The following is a 19498-nucleotide window of genomic DNA, read 5'->3' on the forward strand; positions in this document are numbered from 1 at the left end:
TCAGTGTGCAGTCTTACTACTTCAAACACCCACACAGCCCTATCTACATAATCACAGAGCTTATAACAGCTGGAAGCTACTCACCTAAAATGATGAGAAGAAACCAATTTGAAGGTTTTCTGTGGAGTTTTGGTGGTGCAATCGTTTGTGTTTTTTAATTCTAGCAATAATCTGCTTTTATAATTACTAAGTTGTCTCTTCAGCCTATGTCCCCTATATATTCTAGAATTCACAGAGATTCACTTACCTCAGTGTTCAGATCCTGTAGAATGTCACCCAGCAGATCATCCTTGGACAAATCTATAGCTTTCTGGAAATAAAGGATGGTAGAATGAGAAAGCCCTGCACTTAAAATTTTCATTCAAGAGATCTTGCTGGTTTGTACAAGTTAGTGTGATACCCCGATACATTCCAAATAACAGAATCAAGGGTAATTCTGTGTCAAATGGTACAACTGTTGTGGAAGGCAGTTTGGCGGTTCCTCAGGAAGTAAGTATAGAATTGCCATATGATCTGGCAATACCACTGCTAGGTATGTATTCAGAGGACATGAGGGTAAGGACACAAATGGACATTTGCACACCAATGTTTACAGCAGCATTATTTACAATTGCCAAGAGATGAAAACAGCCAAAATGTCCATCAACAGACAAGTGGCTAAACAAGCTGTGGTATATACATACAATGGAATATTATGCAGCTGTAAGACAGAATAAGGTTATGAAGCATGTAACAACATGGATGGACCTTAAAGACATTATGCTGAGTGACATTAGCCAGAAACAAAAGGACAAATAATGTATGGGCTCAGTGATATGAAGTAACATTAGTGAATGAACTCGGAGAATCTCAGTCAAGAATACAAACTATCAGGAGAGAGAAATAGGGTAGATATTGGGTAATTGGAACTAAAGGGACACAGACTGTGTAACAGGACTGACTGTAAAAAATTAGAAATGGATAGCACAATACTACCTAGCTGTAATACAATAATGTCAGTATACTGAATGAAGCTGAATGTGAGAATGATAGAGGGAGGAGGGCTGGGGGCACAAATGAAATCAGAATGAAAGATAGGTGATAATGACTGAGATGGTATAATCTAGGAATGCCAAGAGTGTATAATGATAGTGACTAAATATACAAATTTTAAAATGTTTTTGTATGAGGAAGAACAAAGGAATGTCAATAATGCAGGGTATTGAAAAATAGATGGTAATTCATATTTTAAAACTTTAACTTATGTATGACACTAAAGCAAAAAATGTTTATTTGGTACAAAATTTTTTATTTTGACTAGTGCATTTCCTGATATAACTTATGTGAACAGTTTAATTGAACACCATAAGTACATGGAACCTTGAGTAGGGCATGAGATCTTGTAGGTTTGTCAAGAGTGATGTCCTTATAAATCCCAGAGTTATTTGAACAGTAAATAAAAAGTGTTTGCAAAGTCCCCTTGGGGGAATGACGAGAAAGGGGGAAAACTCAATTTTCCCATGTGGAGAATTCCTGATATTCTCACAAGCAGTGGGGACAACCAAAGCAACAGGTCGAGCTCTCAATCTTGGGGTTTGTTCATATGAAACTTAACCCCACAAAGAATAGGCTAAGCCTACTTAAAATCAGGCCTAAGAGTCGCCCCCAGAAAACCTCTTTTGTTGCTCAGACATAGCCTCTCAAACTCAGCCAACATGACAAGCAAACTCACTGCCCTCCCCCTTTCTACATGGGACATGACTCCCAGGGGTGTGGACCTTCCTGGCAGCATGGGACAGAAATCCTAGAACGAGCAGGAACTCAGCATCAAGGGACTGAGAAAACTTTCTCAACTGAAAGGGGGAAGAGAGAAATGAGACAAAATAAAGTGTCAGTGGCTAAGAGATTTCAAACTGGGTTGAGAGGTTACCCTGGAGGTTATTATTATTACACATTATATAGATATTACCTTTTTAGTTAAGGTATAATGGAGAGGATGGTGGGAAGTGTCTGAAAATGTAGAGCTGTCTTCCAGTAGCCATGTTTCTTGAAGATGATTGTATAATGATACAGCTTTCACAGTGTGACTGTGTGATTGTGAAAACCTTGTGTATGATGATCCTTTTATCTACCTTATGGACAGATAACTAAAACATATGGATTAAAAATAAATAAATAATAGGGTGAATAAATGTTAAAATAAATTTAGAAGCTTGAAATGCTAGCGATGAATGAAAGGGAGGGGTAAGGGGTATGGTATGCACGAATTTTTTTCTTTTTTTTTTTTGAATTGATGCAAATGTCCTAAGAAATGATCATGATGATGAATATACAACTATGTGATGATATTATGAGTTACTGATTATGTATCAAGAATTGAATGATCATATGGTAAAAATATTCATGTTTGTAAGTTGTTATGCTTAAAAAAATAATTAATTAATTAATTAAAAAAAGAGGTCATTCTGGAGGTTTTTCTTATATAGATATCCCTTTTCAGTTTTTGATGTATTGGAGTAGCTAAAGGGAAATACCTGAAACTGTTGAACTGTAATCCAACAGCTTTGATTCTTGAAGATGACTGTGTAAATATAAAGCTTTTAAGGTGTGACAATGTGATTGTGAAAACCTTGTGGCTGACACTCCCTTTATCAAGTATATGGACAGATGCATAAGAAAATAAAGACAAAAAATAAATAAATAATAGGTGATATGGGATGTTTTAGGTGTTCTTTTTTACTTTTATTTTTATTTTTTTGAATAATGAAAATGTTCAAAAATCGACTATGATAATGAATGCACAGCTATATACGATCACATTGTGAACCATGTATTGTACGCTTTGGATGATTAATGGCATATGAAAAAATATCTAAATAAAATTGCATTAAAAAAGGCAATATATGATCATGGACTGGATCTAATTAGGAGGATAAAAGACTCAAACATTATTGGGACTTAGGAAAAAAATCAAATATACTGTTCTTAAAGTGGATAACCACTTAAGGTGGTTACATAAGTGAATATTCTTATTCTTAAGAAATGTACATGGAAGTATTAAGTGTTCAAAGGAGCATGATGTATACAATCTACTCTCAAATGTTTAGAAAGATATGTGAATTGATGGAAAGACTGATTGACAGATGGATAGAATGATACAGCAAATATGGCAAAATGTTAAAATAGGGGGACCTGGGAATTTGAGTGGGAAAGTATGTTGGAGTTCTGTGTGGGTTCTATATTATTTTTGCAACTGTCCTGCATTTGAAATTATTTCAAAATAAAATGTTTAAGAAAAAAAATTACATTAAAAAATTTTTTTTCACTCAAACCCAATGCTTGTGAAAGGAAGACTCTAACCAGTCAGTCCTTGCCTCTTCATTCCTCACTCAGAGTGCCAATTCAGATTTGAACAACCACCTGTGTATAACTTCTAAATATATACTTCCATCCTCTATTTTCATCCTCATTCCATGATCGTCTTGCTTATTACTGCTAAACATGTTGTCAATTCAGCTTTTCTGTTTAATTTTCTTTTCTATCTCCAAAGTTTCAAACATAGAGGCATCTAAATTCACCTAGAAACTTACATCCAACTTAGTGACTGAAATTGGTGCTCATTCAAATATGTACTGAACACCTATTATCCATATAATAAAATATTCAATTCACCCCATATGGTAAAAAACAAAATATAAGAAAACCATAAAACTCACATCTGCAGTTTTCTTTCCAGCACTAGCAATGAACATTGACTTGATATTATTTGGTTTTGTCACTGCAGCCTTCTTTACATTTCTCTTGTCTTTCTTAGATGCTTTATCATTTTTCCCTGTTGGAAAATGAATTATTTAGAAATATGCACCATCAAAAATCAAAACGGAAAACCTAAAGTCTACTCACCTGCTCTCTGAATATAAGATTTGAGAAGAAAAACCTTAAGAATTCAAAATACAAAATATAAGGTTTTATACAAGGTACACAGAGAAGAATCTTTGAAATGAGCTTAATTCAGGCAAACAGACTTAGATTAAATGTTGCTATAAAAACTGATGAAATGATGAGGCTGCAGAAAAATAGGAATATTTTACATCGTTAGTGGGAATGTAAAATGGTACAGCTGCTGTGGAGAACTGTTTAGTAGTTTCTCAGAAAGTTAAGTATAGAATTGCCATATGACCAGGGGATCCCACCACTAAGATATATACCCAAAAGAAATGAAAACAATTCATACAGATATGTGTACAGCATTATTTACATGCAGCATTGTTCATAACAGCCAAAAGGTGGAAGCAACACAAGTGTCCATCAATAGCTGAATGGATAAACAAAATGTGGTATGTGTATATATCACACACACAAATGGAATATCATTCATTATTAAGAAGAATGAAGTTCTGATATGTGCTATAACATGGATGAACCTTGAAGGTATCATCTTGAATGAAATAAGCCAGACATAAAAGGATACATTGCATGATTCCATTTATATGACATACTTAGGAGATACAAATTCATAGAGACAAAGTATATTACGGGTTACAAAGAAGATAGGGGTGAAGGAATGGGGAGTTATTATTTAATGGATACAGAGTTTCTGTTTGGGGTGATGAAAAAGTTTTGGTAATGGATGGTGGTGATGGTAGTACATCACAGTGAATGTGATACTATTCAATTGCACAATTAAAAGTGGTAAAAATGGTAAGTTTTGAGTTGTATATGTTTACCACAATAAAAAGCTTTTACAAAATTTATAATTTATCTTTGTTTTTAGGAAACGTACATGGCAGTATTAAGTGTTCAAGGAGCTTGATATATACGAGCTACACTCAAATGTTCAGAAAATGGACTGAGAGATGGACAGATAAACAGAATGATACGTCAAATGTGGCAAATGTTAAAATTAGTGGATCTGAGTATCTAGGGGACAGAGTTCTCTGATGGGGTTGTATTATTTTTGTAGGTATCTTGTAAGTCTGAAAGTATTTCAAAATACAATCGTCTTAAAAATGAAAAAAAGATGAAATATCAGTTGAATATCAGGGTGGGTTATTAACTGTAATTGTTTAATTGCTATTGTTAGTGTAAAAAAAACTTTTAAAAAATGGTGGTTATCTGGAGTTATTTATTTTTCTTCCTCAGAAATAAAAGAATAACACTAAGCTAGAACTAAGGAATTACCCTAACAGCCTTCATGAGGTCTTTAGCTCTATATGGATTCTGACAGGAACACTGAATTTTGAAGAAATGGATTAACAGTTATGATACTATAGCACCCTGCTTTCCATTTTATGAGGAACAGTAACCAGACACAAAATGCTATATCAATACTAAACACATCTGCTCATTAAAGAATAACTTTTGCCATATGTTTTCTCTTATGGCCATGTGTAAATGACCTACAAACATTTCTAACATTTCCAACTTTACTCTAGTTTTCTGATTCATCCCAGAGCAGTCTCTACCTCAGAAAACTTAGAAAGAATAACTAAAATAGTATGGTAGTGACACATGAGTAGATGGATCAGATAAAACAGAAAATAAAGTCCAGGAAAAAAGACCCAATTACTTATGGATATTTAGCATATAATAAAGGTGGTACCTCATTTCACTGGGGAAAAAATTGACTTTTTAATTAGTATTGGGCCCCCATTTGGAAAAAATGTAAATCAGAATAAACAACAAATGGATAAGAAATCTAAATGGGGGAAAAATGAAACTACACCAAAAAACCACAGGAAAATTACTTTAAATCTGGGTGTGAGGAGAGTCATTCTATGATCCAAAATCCATTTGCAACAAAACAAAAAACTGATAAATTCAGCTATACCCAAAATCACTTAAAAGACAAACTGGGAAAAAACATTTACAATATATAACACAACTAAAGGACCAGTTCCTCTCTTAAGAAATTTTTCTCGAGAGACCAAAAACCCAGAAGGAAAAGTGCCAATAAACAGGAACATACAATGTCGATAAAAAGGTATATAAACAGCTATTAGTTTTTGGAAAGATACTCAACTTCATGTACAAGAGAAATACACATGAAAACCACAGTGAGTTGCCACTTCTCACTCATGGCAAAAATTCATGAGCCTGGCAACACATTCTTTTGGCGAGGCTGTGGGGAAACAGAAACTCTTAAACATTGTATACGGGAGTGTAAAATGGGACACCCCTATAGAGAAGAACTTGGTAATATCTAATAAAATTTCTTCACATGCATTTACTCTTTCAGCCAGCAATCTCACTTCTAGGAATTTTCCCTGACAAAAACACCATATGCGGAGTTATTCAATGTGGCATTATTCGTAACAGCAATGTCCACCCAAGGAAACTGTTTGAATAAACTATGATACATCTATACACTGGAATACCATAGACTGTATTAAAATAAATAATTACCCAAAGTGATCTACAAATTCAATGGCATCTCTATCAAAATTCTAGTAGCCCTTTTTACAGAAGTGGAAAAGCTGAGCCTTTAACTCATATGAAATTGCAAGGGACCTCAAACAGCCAGAACAATCTTGAAAAAGAACAGAGTTGGAGGACTCACAGTTTCTGATTTAAAAACTTACTACATGAGGGTGGTGTGACAGTGGCTCAGCAGCAGAATTCTTGCCTGTCATGCCGGTGCCTGCCCATGTTAAAAAAAAAAAAAAAAAAAAAACAACCAAACAAAAAACCCTACTACATGAGGGGGATGGATGCAAGGGTAGTTCAGTGGTAAAATTCTCACCTACCATGTGGGAGACCTGGGTTCGATTTCTAATCCATGCACTTCCCAAAAAACAAACAAAAAAATTAAACAAATGGTGCTTCAATAACAGGATACTCACATGATAAAATAATCAAATGTAACCCAGCCACACAGCATACAAAAAACAAAACAAACAAAAAATCTGACTACACTAAAGAACCTGTGGGACATTTGGTGAAGCAAAATAAACCAGAAACAAAAGAGTAATTATTGTATGGTCTCATTTAGAAAATGCTTATAAGAGAACTGGGGCCTAGATAATAAGCTCTTCTAACAGTCACATTTTGTTCAGAGTGGTAATTATTATTTCTAGATTTTTTAGAGGATGTTTTACATATGGTATTCAGAGATAAGAATAAAGGCAATCTGGTCAGGATTAAGGTAATTCAGAACACAGGGGTAAGGAAGACATTGTCTATATTTTAGAACCTCATCTATTCTTTGAGACCAAAGGAAGAAAGGTTTATTTTGTCTGGAAACTAAATTTTCTGTAGCACATAATCTAACTCAACCTGTCTAGATAGCTCATTTAAATAATCAAAACACAGGGAGCCCAGGATAAAAATGAGGACCTTTAATCCTATATAGCTTAATGTAATACCTGGATATATTCCAAAATATATTAAGCAGATAATCAAAATGTATTGGCAAACTTCCTTCAGGGATGGGAGAGAAAATATGAAACTATTAAACTTTACCACTGGGGGAATCCTTGATACTGTGTCAACCATCAGGGACACCCAAATAAATAGGCCAAACCCCTGATCTTGAGGCTTACTCTTGTGAAGCTTATGTATGTAGCAGAGAAGCTTAGCCTACTACAGGTATGCCTAACAGTCACTGCAAGAGGGCCTCTATTGTTGCTGAGATGTGGCCTCACTTTCTCTAAGCTCAACTCTGCAAGTGAAGCCATTGCCCTCCCCTCCTACGTGGAACATGACATCCAGAGCTGAAAGTCTCCCTAGCAGCATGGGAGATGACTCCCAGGGATGAGTTTGGCCCTGGCACTATGGGATCAGCAATGCCATTCTGACTAACAGGGGGAAAGAAAGTGTAACAAATAAGGTAGGCTACTCTAGAGGTTGCTTTTACGCAAACTTCAGTTAGACATTGCTACCTAGCATAACTTGCCAAATCCCAACCAAAACCATTCCTGCCAATCGTAAAGAACACCTAGGGCAATATGTAAGATTCTGTAAAGGTTCCATGCACTAGGGTAAATTTCCAAAAACCTACAATCTCCAAATGGGTCCATGTACCAGTTAAGCCCTGAAACCTAGAGGGGCTAGCCTTTCCAGAACATCAGCTAATTCCATCTCCCTATCCCCCCTTTTTTTTCCAACATTTTTTATTATTGTGAAATATAACACATTTAGTCCAGAGGTGTAATTGTTATTTCTAGATTTTGAGAGGCTGTGGTATATATGTATAACCTGGTATTTCCCTGGAACTCTGGGTACCTCTATGACACCTAAGACTCAGAGTATGAGTTTTGAAGTTCTGAAGGTCAGCATTGCCACATACAACAACCGTTAAAAAATTGAAAAAGAGATCAGTCCTCAATTAGAGATAAGAACAAAGCCAACCGGGTCAGGACTAAGGTAAATTAGAATACAGGGGTAAGGAGGAATTTGTCTGTATTTTAGAACTTCACCTTTCTGTGAGACCAAAGGAAGAGAAAAAACATGGAACCCAGAATAAGAATGAGGGATTGTAAAATTCTGCATAGCTTAATGTAAGGCCTAGATACATCCCACAGTCTGTTGAGCAGATAATTAAAAAGTATTGGCGGGCGGTGCAACAGTGGCTCAGTGGCAGAATTCTCACCTGCCACACCAGAGACCCAGGTTCGATTCCTGGTGCCTGCTGATTAAAAAAAAAAAAAAAAAAAAAGTATTCGCAAAGTCCCTTGAGGGATGGGAGAAAAAACATGGAACTATTAAACTTTACTACCAGGGAAACCCCTAATACTGTCTCAAACATTAAGGTCTCCCAAGTCAATAGGCGAAGCCCTTGATCTTTTTCTTTTTTTAAATATTTTTATTGTAAAAACTTACAAACATACATATATTCTTGACCTAAAAACATTCCATACATGATGTACAATCAATGGCTCACAATATCATCACAGAGTTCTATATTCATCACCATGATCATTTTTTGAACATTTGCATCATCACTCCAGCAAAAGAAATAAAAAGAAAAAACTCTTGTATACCATACCCTTCACCTCTTCCTCTCACTGACCACTAGTGTTTCCATCTACCCAATTTATTTTACCCTTTGTCCCCCCTATTATTTATTTATTTTTATCCATATTTTTTTTTACTCATCTGTCCATACCCTGGATATAAGGAGCATCAGACACAAGGTTCTCACAATCACAGTCACACTGTAAATGTTATATCTTTATACAATTGTCTTCAAGAATCTAGGCTACTGGAACATAGCTCAACAGTTTCAGGTACTTTCCTCTAGCCACTCCAATATACTGGTAAACTAAAAAGGGATATCCATATATTGCACAAGAATAACCTCCAGGCAAGCCCTTGATCCTGAGGCTTGCTCTTCTGAAGCTTATTTATATAGCAGAAAAACTAAGCTTACCTACAGTTATGCCCAAGAGTTACTTCCAGAGGACCTCTTTTGTTGTTCAGCTATGATCTCTCTCTCTCTAAGCCCAACTCTGCAATTAAAATCACTACCCCCTCCCCCCTACGTGGGATATGACATCCAGGGATGAAAGCCCCCCTGGCAACGTGGAATATGATTCCCAGGTATGAGCCTGGCCCTGGCACCATGGGATCGACAATGCCTTTCTGACCAAAAGGGGGGAAAGAATTATAACAAATAAAGTATCAGTGGCTAGGAGACTTCAAATAGAGCCGAGAGGCTACTCCTACACAAGCTTCAGCTAGATATTGCTATTTATCTTGGTTGGCCAAACCTCAACCAAAATCATCCTTGTCAACCCTAAAGAGCACCTAGGGCTTTATCTGAGATACTACAAAGTTTCCATAAACTATGATTACTCTCCAGAAACCTACAACCTCCAGATGGGTTCCTAGGCCAGAAAAGTCTTGAAACCCAGACAGGCCAGCCTCTCCAAAACATCAACTAGTTCCATTCCCCTATCCCATGTAATTGATAGCCCTTTCCAACATGAAGTTAGAATAGGCATAGACCAAATACCCCTAAAGATTGGGAGGAAGATCAAAGGAGAAGGAGGAGTTATAACAAAGATAGGATTTAACAAAGGAGTATGACTGCTGAATCACATTACTGATACGTATTTTAGTCTCCAATGTCTCAGAGTCTCTAGAAGGACAAACCTAAAATTGTGGAATTGTAACCCAAATCACACTCTGAAATCTGTTCACTCACTAACGGTTGTGGGGTGCTTTGAAATTATTGCTTTTCTGTATAAACGTGATTTTTCACAATAAAAAAACTTTTAAAGACAGTAAAAAATAAAAATAAAAAGGTACTGGAAACACTTGATTTCAACATGCAAAAGAATGAAGTTGGCCCCCTAACTCACACCATATACAAGAATTAACTGAAAATGGATCAACAACCAAAATACAAGAGTTAAAACCAAAAAAACCCTTAGAAGAAAACATAGTGGTAATCTTAAGAAACTTATATTAGGCAATGGATTCTTTCAGTTTTATAGATAGGTTTGTTTTTTTTTGCAATGGATTATTAGATATGATGCTGTATTAGTTAGGGTTCTCTAGGGAAACAGAATCAACAGGTAACACTCGCAAATATAAAATTTATAAAAGTATCTCACGTGACTGTGGGAACACAGAGTCCAAAATCCAGAGTAGGCTGTAAAGCCGAGGATTCCGATGGAGGGCCTGGATGAACTCCACAGGAGAGGCTCACCAGCCGAAACAGGAAGAGCCTGTCTCTTCTGAATCCTCCTTATAAGGCTTTCAGTGATTAGATTAAGAATCACTCATTACAGAAGACACACCCCTTTGGCTGATTACAAATGGAATCAGCTGTGGATGCAGCTGCCATGATCATGATTTAATTCTATGAAATGTCCTCATTGCAACAGACAAGGCAGCACTTGCCCAACCACCACTTGGCCAAGTTGACACATGAACCTGACCATGACAGATGCCAAAAGCAGGAACAACAAAAGAAAAAATAAATTGGACTCCATCAAAATTAAAAACTTTTACATATCAAAGGGCATTATCAAGAAAGGGAACAAACAATCTATAGAATGAGAGAAAATAGATGCAAGTCATATATTTGTTACAGGTTTAAAATCCAGACTATATAAAGAATTCCTACGACTCAACAACAAAAAGACATATAGCCAATTTAAAAATGGGCAAAGGACTTGACTAGACATTTCTCCAAAAAAAGATATACAAATGACCGATAAGCACATGAAAAGATGCACAACATCATTAGTAACTAGGAAAATGCAAATCAAAACTACAATGCCATTTTACACCTAGTAGGATAGCTATTACTAAAAAATTGGGAAATAAGTGTTGCCAAGTATGTGGAGAATCTGGGGCTCTCCTGCACTGCTGGTCAGAATGTAAAATGGTGCAGCTGCTTTGGAAAACAGTGTGAAGGTTCCTCAGAAAGTTAAATATAGAGTTACCATATGACCCAGTAATTCAACTCCTAGATATACCAAAAAAAATTGAAAGCAGGGACTACAAACAGTTACTTGTACACAAATGCTCACAGCAACATTATCTGCAACAGCCAAAAGTTGGAAACAATCTAGGTGTCAACTAATGAAGAGATAAACAAAAAGTGGTCTACCCATATACAGTGAAGCATTCAACCATAAAAAGGAATGAAATACTGATTCATGCCTAATATGGATAAATCTTGAGTCAGACACACATGAAAAAAACACATATTGCATGATTCCAGCCCTATGAAATATCTGGACTAGACAAACCTAGGAGCAAATTAGTGGTTGCCAGGAGCTGAGAGAAGGGGAAAATTGGGAGTGATGGCATAATGGGTAAAGGGTTTCCTTCGGAGATGATTAAAACGTTCTACAACTAGATAATGGTAATAGTGGCACAACAATGGAATGTACTAAATGTCACCAGTGGAACATTATGTTTTATATATATATGTGTATGCTGCGTGGTGGGTGTCACATTTCATTCTTTTTCCATGTGAGTATCCTGTTATTGCAGCACCATTTGTGGATTTCTTTCGGGGGGGGGGGGGGGAAGCATGGGCTAGGAATCAAATCCAGTCTCCCGCATAACAGGCAAGAATTCTACCGTTGAACTACTCTTACATCCATGTTATATATATTTTAAAACATTAAAAAAGGTATTTTTCACGTGCCTAGGGCTGAGAAGTTTTGTAAGACATCTGTGAAAAAAGTAAGACAAAAGAACTGCATCAAGGAACTTCTATTTTTTTATGGAGACCATTTGGAGCAGTTTAAAAATAGAATATAATTAAATGGTGAAAATGCTTAATATATACTAAGATTTTATAGTTTTATAAGATTTTAATAGTTTTCTTATCAGATGTATCCTTCATGCAAAACAAGAATTTGGTTTTCACTCTGTTAAAATGTCAATGTTTTAACCTTTTCTCTTAAACCCTATCTAGCAGCGTACATTGGAAACTTGATTAGATTATCTCCATGGAGATGTGACTCAATCAGTGTGGGCATTAAGTCTGATTAGATGGAGGCATGTCTCCACCCATTTCAAGTGGGTCTTGATTGGTTTTACCGGAATCCTTTAAAAGAAGAAGTCCTTTGGAAAAAGCTAGAGAACAACAAGAGAGATACCCAGGAGATTCGGAGAGGGCAGAGAAGAATGACAGAGCCAGGAGTCAGCCGCAACAGAGAACATTTCAGAACTATGAAGAGGAGTCCACCACCCAGCAGCTTTTGGAGATGAAGGAAAATGCCTCCCGAGGAGCTGGAGAGGAAGCTAGCCAATGATGCCCTTCCCAGCAAGAGAAATCCTGACTGTGTCGCCACATGCCCTTCCACTTGAGAGAGAGGCCCTGGGCTTCATCGGCCTTCTTGAATCAAGGTGTCTTTCCCTGATGCCTTAGACTGGACATTTCTATGGACTTGCTTTAATTGGGACATTTTCATGGCCTTAGACTATAAAACTTGCAACTTATTAAATTCCCCTTTTTAAAAGCAAAAAAAAAATTAAAAAAATAAAAATAAATGTCAATGTTTTCTCAGATTATTTGTTTGCTCTTAGTAAGAAGTTATAAAAGATTTTTAACCATCTGAGTAATCTGCCTAAATGACAAAGATTCTATGTCTTATCAGAGCAATATACTTATTGATATGTATGTTGACCATCTCCTTCCTTATTGTTTTAGACAATGCCTCCTCACTTTAAAAAATATATGCCTTTTAAAAATCATGTTAACTCCTCTATTTACTTTCAAACTTTAATGTCACATTGATTAAATAAAGAACAAACAAAAAAAAAGGTTTACTATATAAAACTCAGGTCCTATTATAGAATGTCATAAAAGAATAGTAATGAGGGCTTGAATGGCATGAAGGTTTCACGATGGGGTTTTTAATCTCACCATTGTAGGTTAGTAGGATTAAGGCAGAAGGGCATAAAGACAGACAGAGAAAAAATAGGAGCAAACATTTGAGGTGGAATTCCTCCACAATCTAGCATTCCTATTTTGTTTTGTTTAATTTTCCTACTCAATTTTCTTCATTGGGACACACCTGATATTTTCCTGTGTCTCTATTAAAAACAACATGCCAGAAACTGGATCATACCATAGAAAGTTGACCTTTTACTTCTAGGCAAAATTCTATATTTCTTGTAAGTCTTTACAGTGGTTTGAAGAATTCCATTACCCTTCCTAAAATCTGGTGGCCTTATTTGGCTCCTAGTGAAGGACACTGAAACAGTGGTGACTTGCGTTGCAGGTGAATGGTGGCCAAGTATGAAAGAAATATTTTCAAGATTAGATCTCTTTCAGAATGTCAAGTTATCTCCCATGATATACTGCTGGGAAGAGATAAATAACATGCTGATTACTGAAACATGGACATGATTCATTTATTCACTAGAACTGCAAACTTTCTTTGTATCGGCTACTATGATGGTCCTGAGATTGTCAGGACTTGGGTCCTTTCTTTGAGAAGCCCACTGTGTGTTTCAACCTCCTAATTTACAGCTGAGAAAACTAATGCTCAGGTAAATGATGGCATATCTTCAAGTTGGTACAGATAATTAACAACATGGCCAGAACACTAATACATGTCTCCTCACTTTCAGCACATGAACTGATTCTCCTTTTCATGCACTCAGAATACATTTCATAAACTAGGAATAAACAATTAACCACATCTGCATCAAATGTTACCAGTAAATAGTTTTTACATTACACAAGCTGGGAGAAATCAGAAGAATGGTCCACATATTCTAATTTAACTAATCAATGAATGAATAAATAATATCCCACATGAAAAAAAACAACACACACAAACACGCTTATTTGCTGCAAAAAGAAACACAGGAAGTATAAATCAGAAACTAATAAAAATGGTTACCTACAGAAGATGGGTAGAATTGAGGTAGAAGACACAGGGATGAGAATAAGATTGAGTATATCTCTCAATATACTTCTGATTTTTAAATCACATAAATGTTTTACAATATTCAAAAAATTAAAACAAAGGATTATTTTAAAGTTTAAATTTGAATAAAAGCAAATAAAGGAATCTAACTGCATTGTAAATTAATAATAAAATGCAAGAAAATTATTTCAAATAACTTATGAATGCAATATCCTAGATATCAGCAGGATAGATGCCAACAAAAAAAATAAAACTACCAAAAAATTGTAAACATTACTAGAAAGGCTACTGGTAGCAGTTCTGGTTTAGGCATTCTAAATCATTTTGTGTATACTTTAGAAGACAAGGGTTTTCGCTGAGAGGGATGGGAGATACAAACTTTAAAACTGGAGAAGATGAGGAAGAACCCTGTGGTGTTGGATTTGAATCAAAGGTACCACCATGAATTCATGACATACATACATACATAAAACACACAGGAATACCATGTCCCACAAAAAAGAACCACAACTCTTTGGAGAAATGGTTGATTCCAGGACTAGGGCAGAAAGAGTACAAAATAAATCTGGAACATCCTGTTGTCCCAGAAAGCAAAGAAATGCTCAAAGACTGATGGGGTCATGTCAAAGGATGCAAATGTCAGCTCAATGGGACTCCCAATGGCCAAATTTGGGATAATTTGAACATCAAAAAGAAAAAATGATAATAGATACTGAATTATAATAAATATTTTGAAAATCCATGAATGTGAAGTGATAATTTAAAAAATAAGAGATGAAAAGTGTGCTGGTTTGAAAGGAAGTATGCCCCGTAGAAAAGCCAGGTTTTAATCAAATTCCCATTTCATAAAGGTAGAATAATCCCTATTCAATACTGTATGTTTGAAATGGTAATCAGATCAGATCCCTGGATGATGTGATTTAGTCAAGAGTAGTTGTTAAACTGGATTAGGTGACATGTCTCCACTCATTTGGGTGGGTCTTTGGTTTATTGGAGTGCTATAAAAGAGGAAACGTTTTGGAGAATAAGAGATTCAGAGAGAGTAGAGAATGCTGCAGTACCATGAAGCAGTGTGTCCGCCAGCCAGTGACCTTTGGAGATGAAAAAGGAAACGCCTCCCAGGGAGCTTCATGAAACCAGAAGCCAGGAGAGAAAGCTAGCAGATGACACCGTATTCGCCATGTGCCCTTTCAGTCGAGAGAGAAGCCCTGACTGTGTTCGCCATGTGCCTTCTCACTTGAGAAACCCTGAACTTCATCAGCCTTCTTGAACCAGGGTATCTTTCCCTGGATGCCTTTGATTGGACATTTCTATAGACTTGTTTTAACTGGGACATTTTCTCAGCCTTAGAACTGTAAACTAGCAATTCATTAAATTCCCCCTTTTAAAACCCATTCCGTTTCTGGTATATTGCATTCCGGCAGCTAGCAAACTAGAACAAAGAGTTTCAGGAAGATAGCGGAAAAGGACAGGTCAAGTTCACCCTTGCTGGCATGACTCCCAGGGGTATGGATCTTCCTGGCAACATGGGACAGAAATCCTAGAATGAGCTGAGACTCAGCATCAAGGGATTGAGAAAACCTTCTCAACCAGAAGGGGAAAGGGTGAGATGAGACAAAATAAAGTGCCAATGGCTGAGAGATTCCAAAGAAAGTTGAGAGGTTATCCTGGAGGTTATTCTTACACATTAAATAGATATCACCTTGTTAGTCAAGATGTAATGGAGAGGTTGGAGGGAACCGCCTGAAAATGTAGAGCTGTGTTCCAGAAGCCATGTTTCTTGAAGATGATTATAATGATATAGCTTTCACAATGTGACTGTGTGATTATGAAAACCTTGTGTCTGATGCTCCGTTTATCCACCTTGTCAACAGATGAGTAGAACATATGGCATAAAAATAAATAATAGGGGGAACAAATGTTAAAATAAATTTAGTTTGAAATGCTAGTGATCAGTGAAAGGGCGGGGTAAGGAGTATGGTATGTATGAATTTTTTTCTGTTGTCTTTTTATTTCTTTTTCTGAATTAATGCAAATGTTCTAAGAAATGAACATGATGATGAATATGCAACTATGTGATGATATTGTGAATTACTGATTACATATGTAGAACAGAATGATCAAAAGTTAATGTTTGTGTTAGTTTGTTACATTTTTTTAAAAAATTAAAAATGAAAAAAGAAAAAACATGGATTAAAAATAAATAATAGGGGGAACAAATGTTAAAATTAAAAAAATATATTGGGTAGATGGAAGTACTAGTGGTCAATGAGAGGGAGGGGTAAGGGGTATGGTATGTATGAGCTTTTCTTTTTTCTTTTTCGGGAGCAATGCCAAGTATTGTAAAAAATGATCATGGTGATAAATACACTACTATGTGATGATATTGTGAGCCATTGATTGTACACCATGTATGGAATGTTTATATGTTAAGAATGTTTGTGCTTGTGCATTGCTTTATCAATAAAAATTAAAAAAAAAAAGTTCACCCTTGCTCCAAGGTACAGCTAGAAAAAGGACAGGAAGGCAACTGGGACGGTGATTCCAGGGTGTCAGTGACCTGGAAGGGTCTTCTATAACATACAGGGAGGCCTTGGTTGCAAAAGTTGAAGAACTGAGATGCAGTAAACCAGAGACTGTGCAGCTACTGCAAATAGGCAAACATACCCCTTTCTAAAAGGAAGCTTGGAGCCCTCAGGAGTACACAGATAGGGGTATGGGGACAAGGAAGTAAGCCAAGTCGTGTTCCTTGAATGTGCTACCCTCACGGGCACCAACCCTGCTCTGTGACCCACAACTCACCCCACACCCGACACCCCTGAATCCCATCACCCACCAGTCACCACATCCCCACCTCATGCACAGGCTGACCTACCTCTCCTGCGTAAGTGCACAGTCTCGCCCCACCCCTCCCAAGCCCTGGGCACTCAAGCCCTGGGCACCCAAGCCTAGGCCCTCAACCTTCACATCAGCATCTGACCCCCAGACCCACACGCCCAAAGCTCTGGGCAAGCTGACCCGCGCCTCCAGACCACATCCACCCTCAGCCTAGGCAGGTGCAAACCCACCACGCCCACCCCACTCCCAGCTCCACACATGTGTACATCAGCATCCAGCCCCTCAGATCAGTGCACATGCACACCCTCGCCACACACCCCAGTGCTAGGTAAGTGCTGACCTGCACATCCGGGCCACACCCGCCCCCAGCCTTCCCCCCGACCCAGGAACACCAAGGCCTGCACCCCAGACCCATACATATGCACAGCCACATCCTCCCGGCCAGATTCCCACACATCTATGCCCCGATCTCTTACCACTGCACCCCATCCCCCCTCCCCCCACCCTACTCACTGGTCCAGCACACGTGCACACCCCTGCCCCAACCCCCAACACAAACATCCTGCTCCCATACCTGGCAGGTGGCTGCATGTGCATCTGTGCTGCATAGCCCTGGCCCTGCACATACGTGCACCCCTGACTCAATCCTAGGCACTGATGCGCCCGTGCCAGGGCCCCATCCACCCAACATCACTCGCCCCTGACTCATGTCTTGCAACCTCCACGACCAGTGCCCCACACCTACATAACAAGCATCCGCATACTCAATGGTGATAGACTCAATGGGAGAAAATATTTGGAAATTACACATCGGACAAAGGTTTGATATCTTGTATACATAAAGAAACCATACAGTTGAACAACAAAAGAATAAACAACCCAATTATAAAATGAGCTAAAGATATGAATAGGCATTTTTTTAAAGAGCAAATACAGATGACTAAAAAGCACATGAAGACATGCTCATTCTCATTAGTTACAAGGGAAATGCAGATCAAGACTACAATGAGATACCACCTCACACCTAAAGAATGGCTGTTGACGATACAATCGCATACCTAAAGAATGGAAACTATAAATGTTGGAAAGGATGTGGAGAAATCGGGACACTTATATAGTGCCGGTGAGAATGTGTAATGGTGCAGCTGCTGTGGGAAACAATTGGGCAGTTCCTTAGGAAACTAAATATCAAGTTGGCTCAGGGAGGTGCTAGAGGATTTCAGAGCCAGGGAGGGCCTCAAACCTTCTGTAACCTGACCCACCCTCCTTTTTATCCCTTATTTTCCACAACACTCCCTCCTCATCCATACTCTAGCCAAGTGGACCATGTGAAAACATTCTATTGTAAGAAACAATTTTGCCCATTATTTCTCCCACCTCTTGATAGGGAATGCCTCCCCACCCTCATTACATGGTGATATCTTATTCTTCAAGGCACCAGTAGCATAGAAAACTACTGTCCATGCATAGAAAGGGGGCCTGGAGAATTTAAAATCTTATTCATAGATACAGTAAAACAGGAGTACAAAACAGTGCTGCCTGGCAGAGGGAGAATCTGAGGCACTACTCAAGCATGTATTCAAAAATTACATGCTCCTTCCCCTTCCCTGACTTGGGAAGAAAAGACAGATTCTGCTCCCCAGCATCTGGTCCCTCTACTCTTGGTGAAGACCCCCTATGAGTCCAGCTCTCCTGACCCCATCAGGGTTAATTTCATGTGTTAACGTGGCTAAGTTATTGTGATCAGTTGTTCGGTCAAACACTGGTCTGCTTGTCATTGTGAAGATACTTTGTAGATGGGATTTGCATCTACAACCAGTTGACTGCATCTACAATCAATATAGAAGACTTCCCTCAGCAATGTGAAGAGTTTCATCACCCAATCAGTTAAAAGCCAGATCTTCTGCCTCACCTTCAACTTTGGCTTTTGCCAGAAGTTTCAGTCTGCCAGCTTCCCCGGGGAATTCAAACTAAGGACTTTAACATCACATTTATCAGAATTTCCAGGCTGTGGCTTACCCTATGGAGCCCAGAGTTACCAGCTCCCACACTTGCTGGAACCAGTTCATTATAATAAATTTGAAAACAGACACACACACACACAAATGTGTTATATACATACGATGGAATATTATACAGCAGTAAAACGAAAAGACATCCTGAAGCACTTGACAAGATAGATGAGCCTTGAGCTCATAATGCTGAGTGAAATAAGCCGGACACAAAAGGACAGATACTGTATGATTCTACTTTTATGATCACGGTAAAGGTAAAATATGAGGCTTATAATACAGAGTATAGGGGATCTAGAGATACACGAACATTAGAGATGG

General features: G+C 37.7%; 1 protein-coding gene across 2 annotated transcripts in view; it reads right to left on the minus strand.

Annotated features, from left to right (window-relative positions):
- The window catches only part of POLA1 (DNA polymerase alpha 1, catalytic subunit), a 381691-nt gene that overhangs the window by 339138 nt on the left and 23055 nt on the right, over positions 1-19498 (minus strand). For both annotated transcript variants that reach the window (XM_077145414.1, XM_077145413.1), the window contains exons 5-6: positions 3696-3811; positions 248-310 (exon numbers count right to left, since the gene is read on the minus strand). In XM_077145414.1, the coding sequence (XP_077001529.1) occupies positions 248-310; positions 3696-3811 (179 nt within the window). The remainder of the gene's footprint in view (positions 1-247; positions 311-3695; positions 3812-19498) is intronic.

This window comes from Tamandua tetradactyla, chromosome X, assembly GCF_023851605.1.
Source record: "Tamandua tetradactyla isolate mTamTet1 chromosome X, mTamTet1.pri, whole genome shotgun sequence".
NCBI lineage: Eukaryota > Metazoa > Chordata > Mammalia > Pilosa > Myrmecophagidae > Tamandua > Tamandua tetradactyla.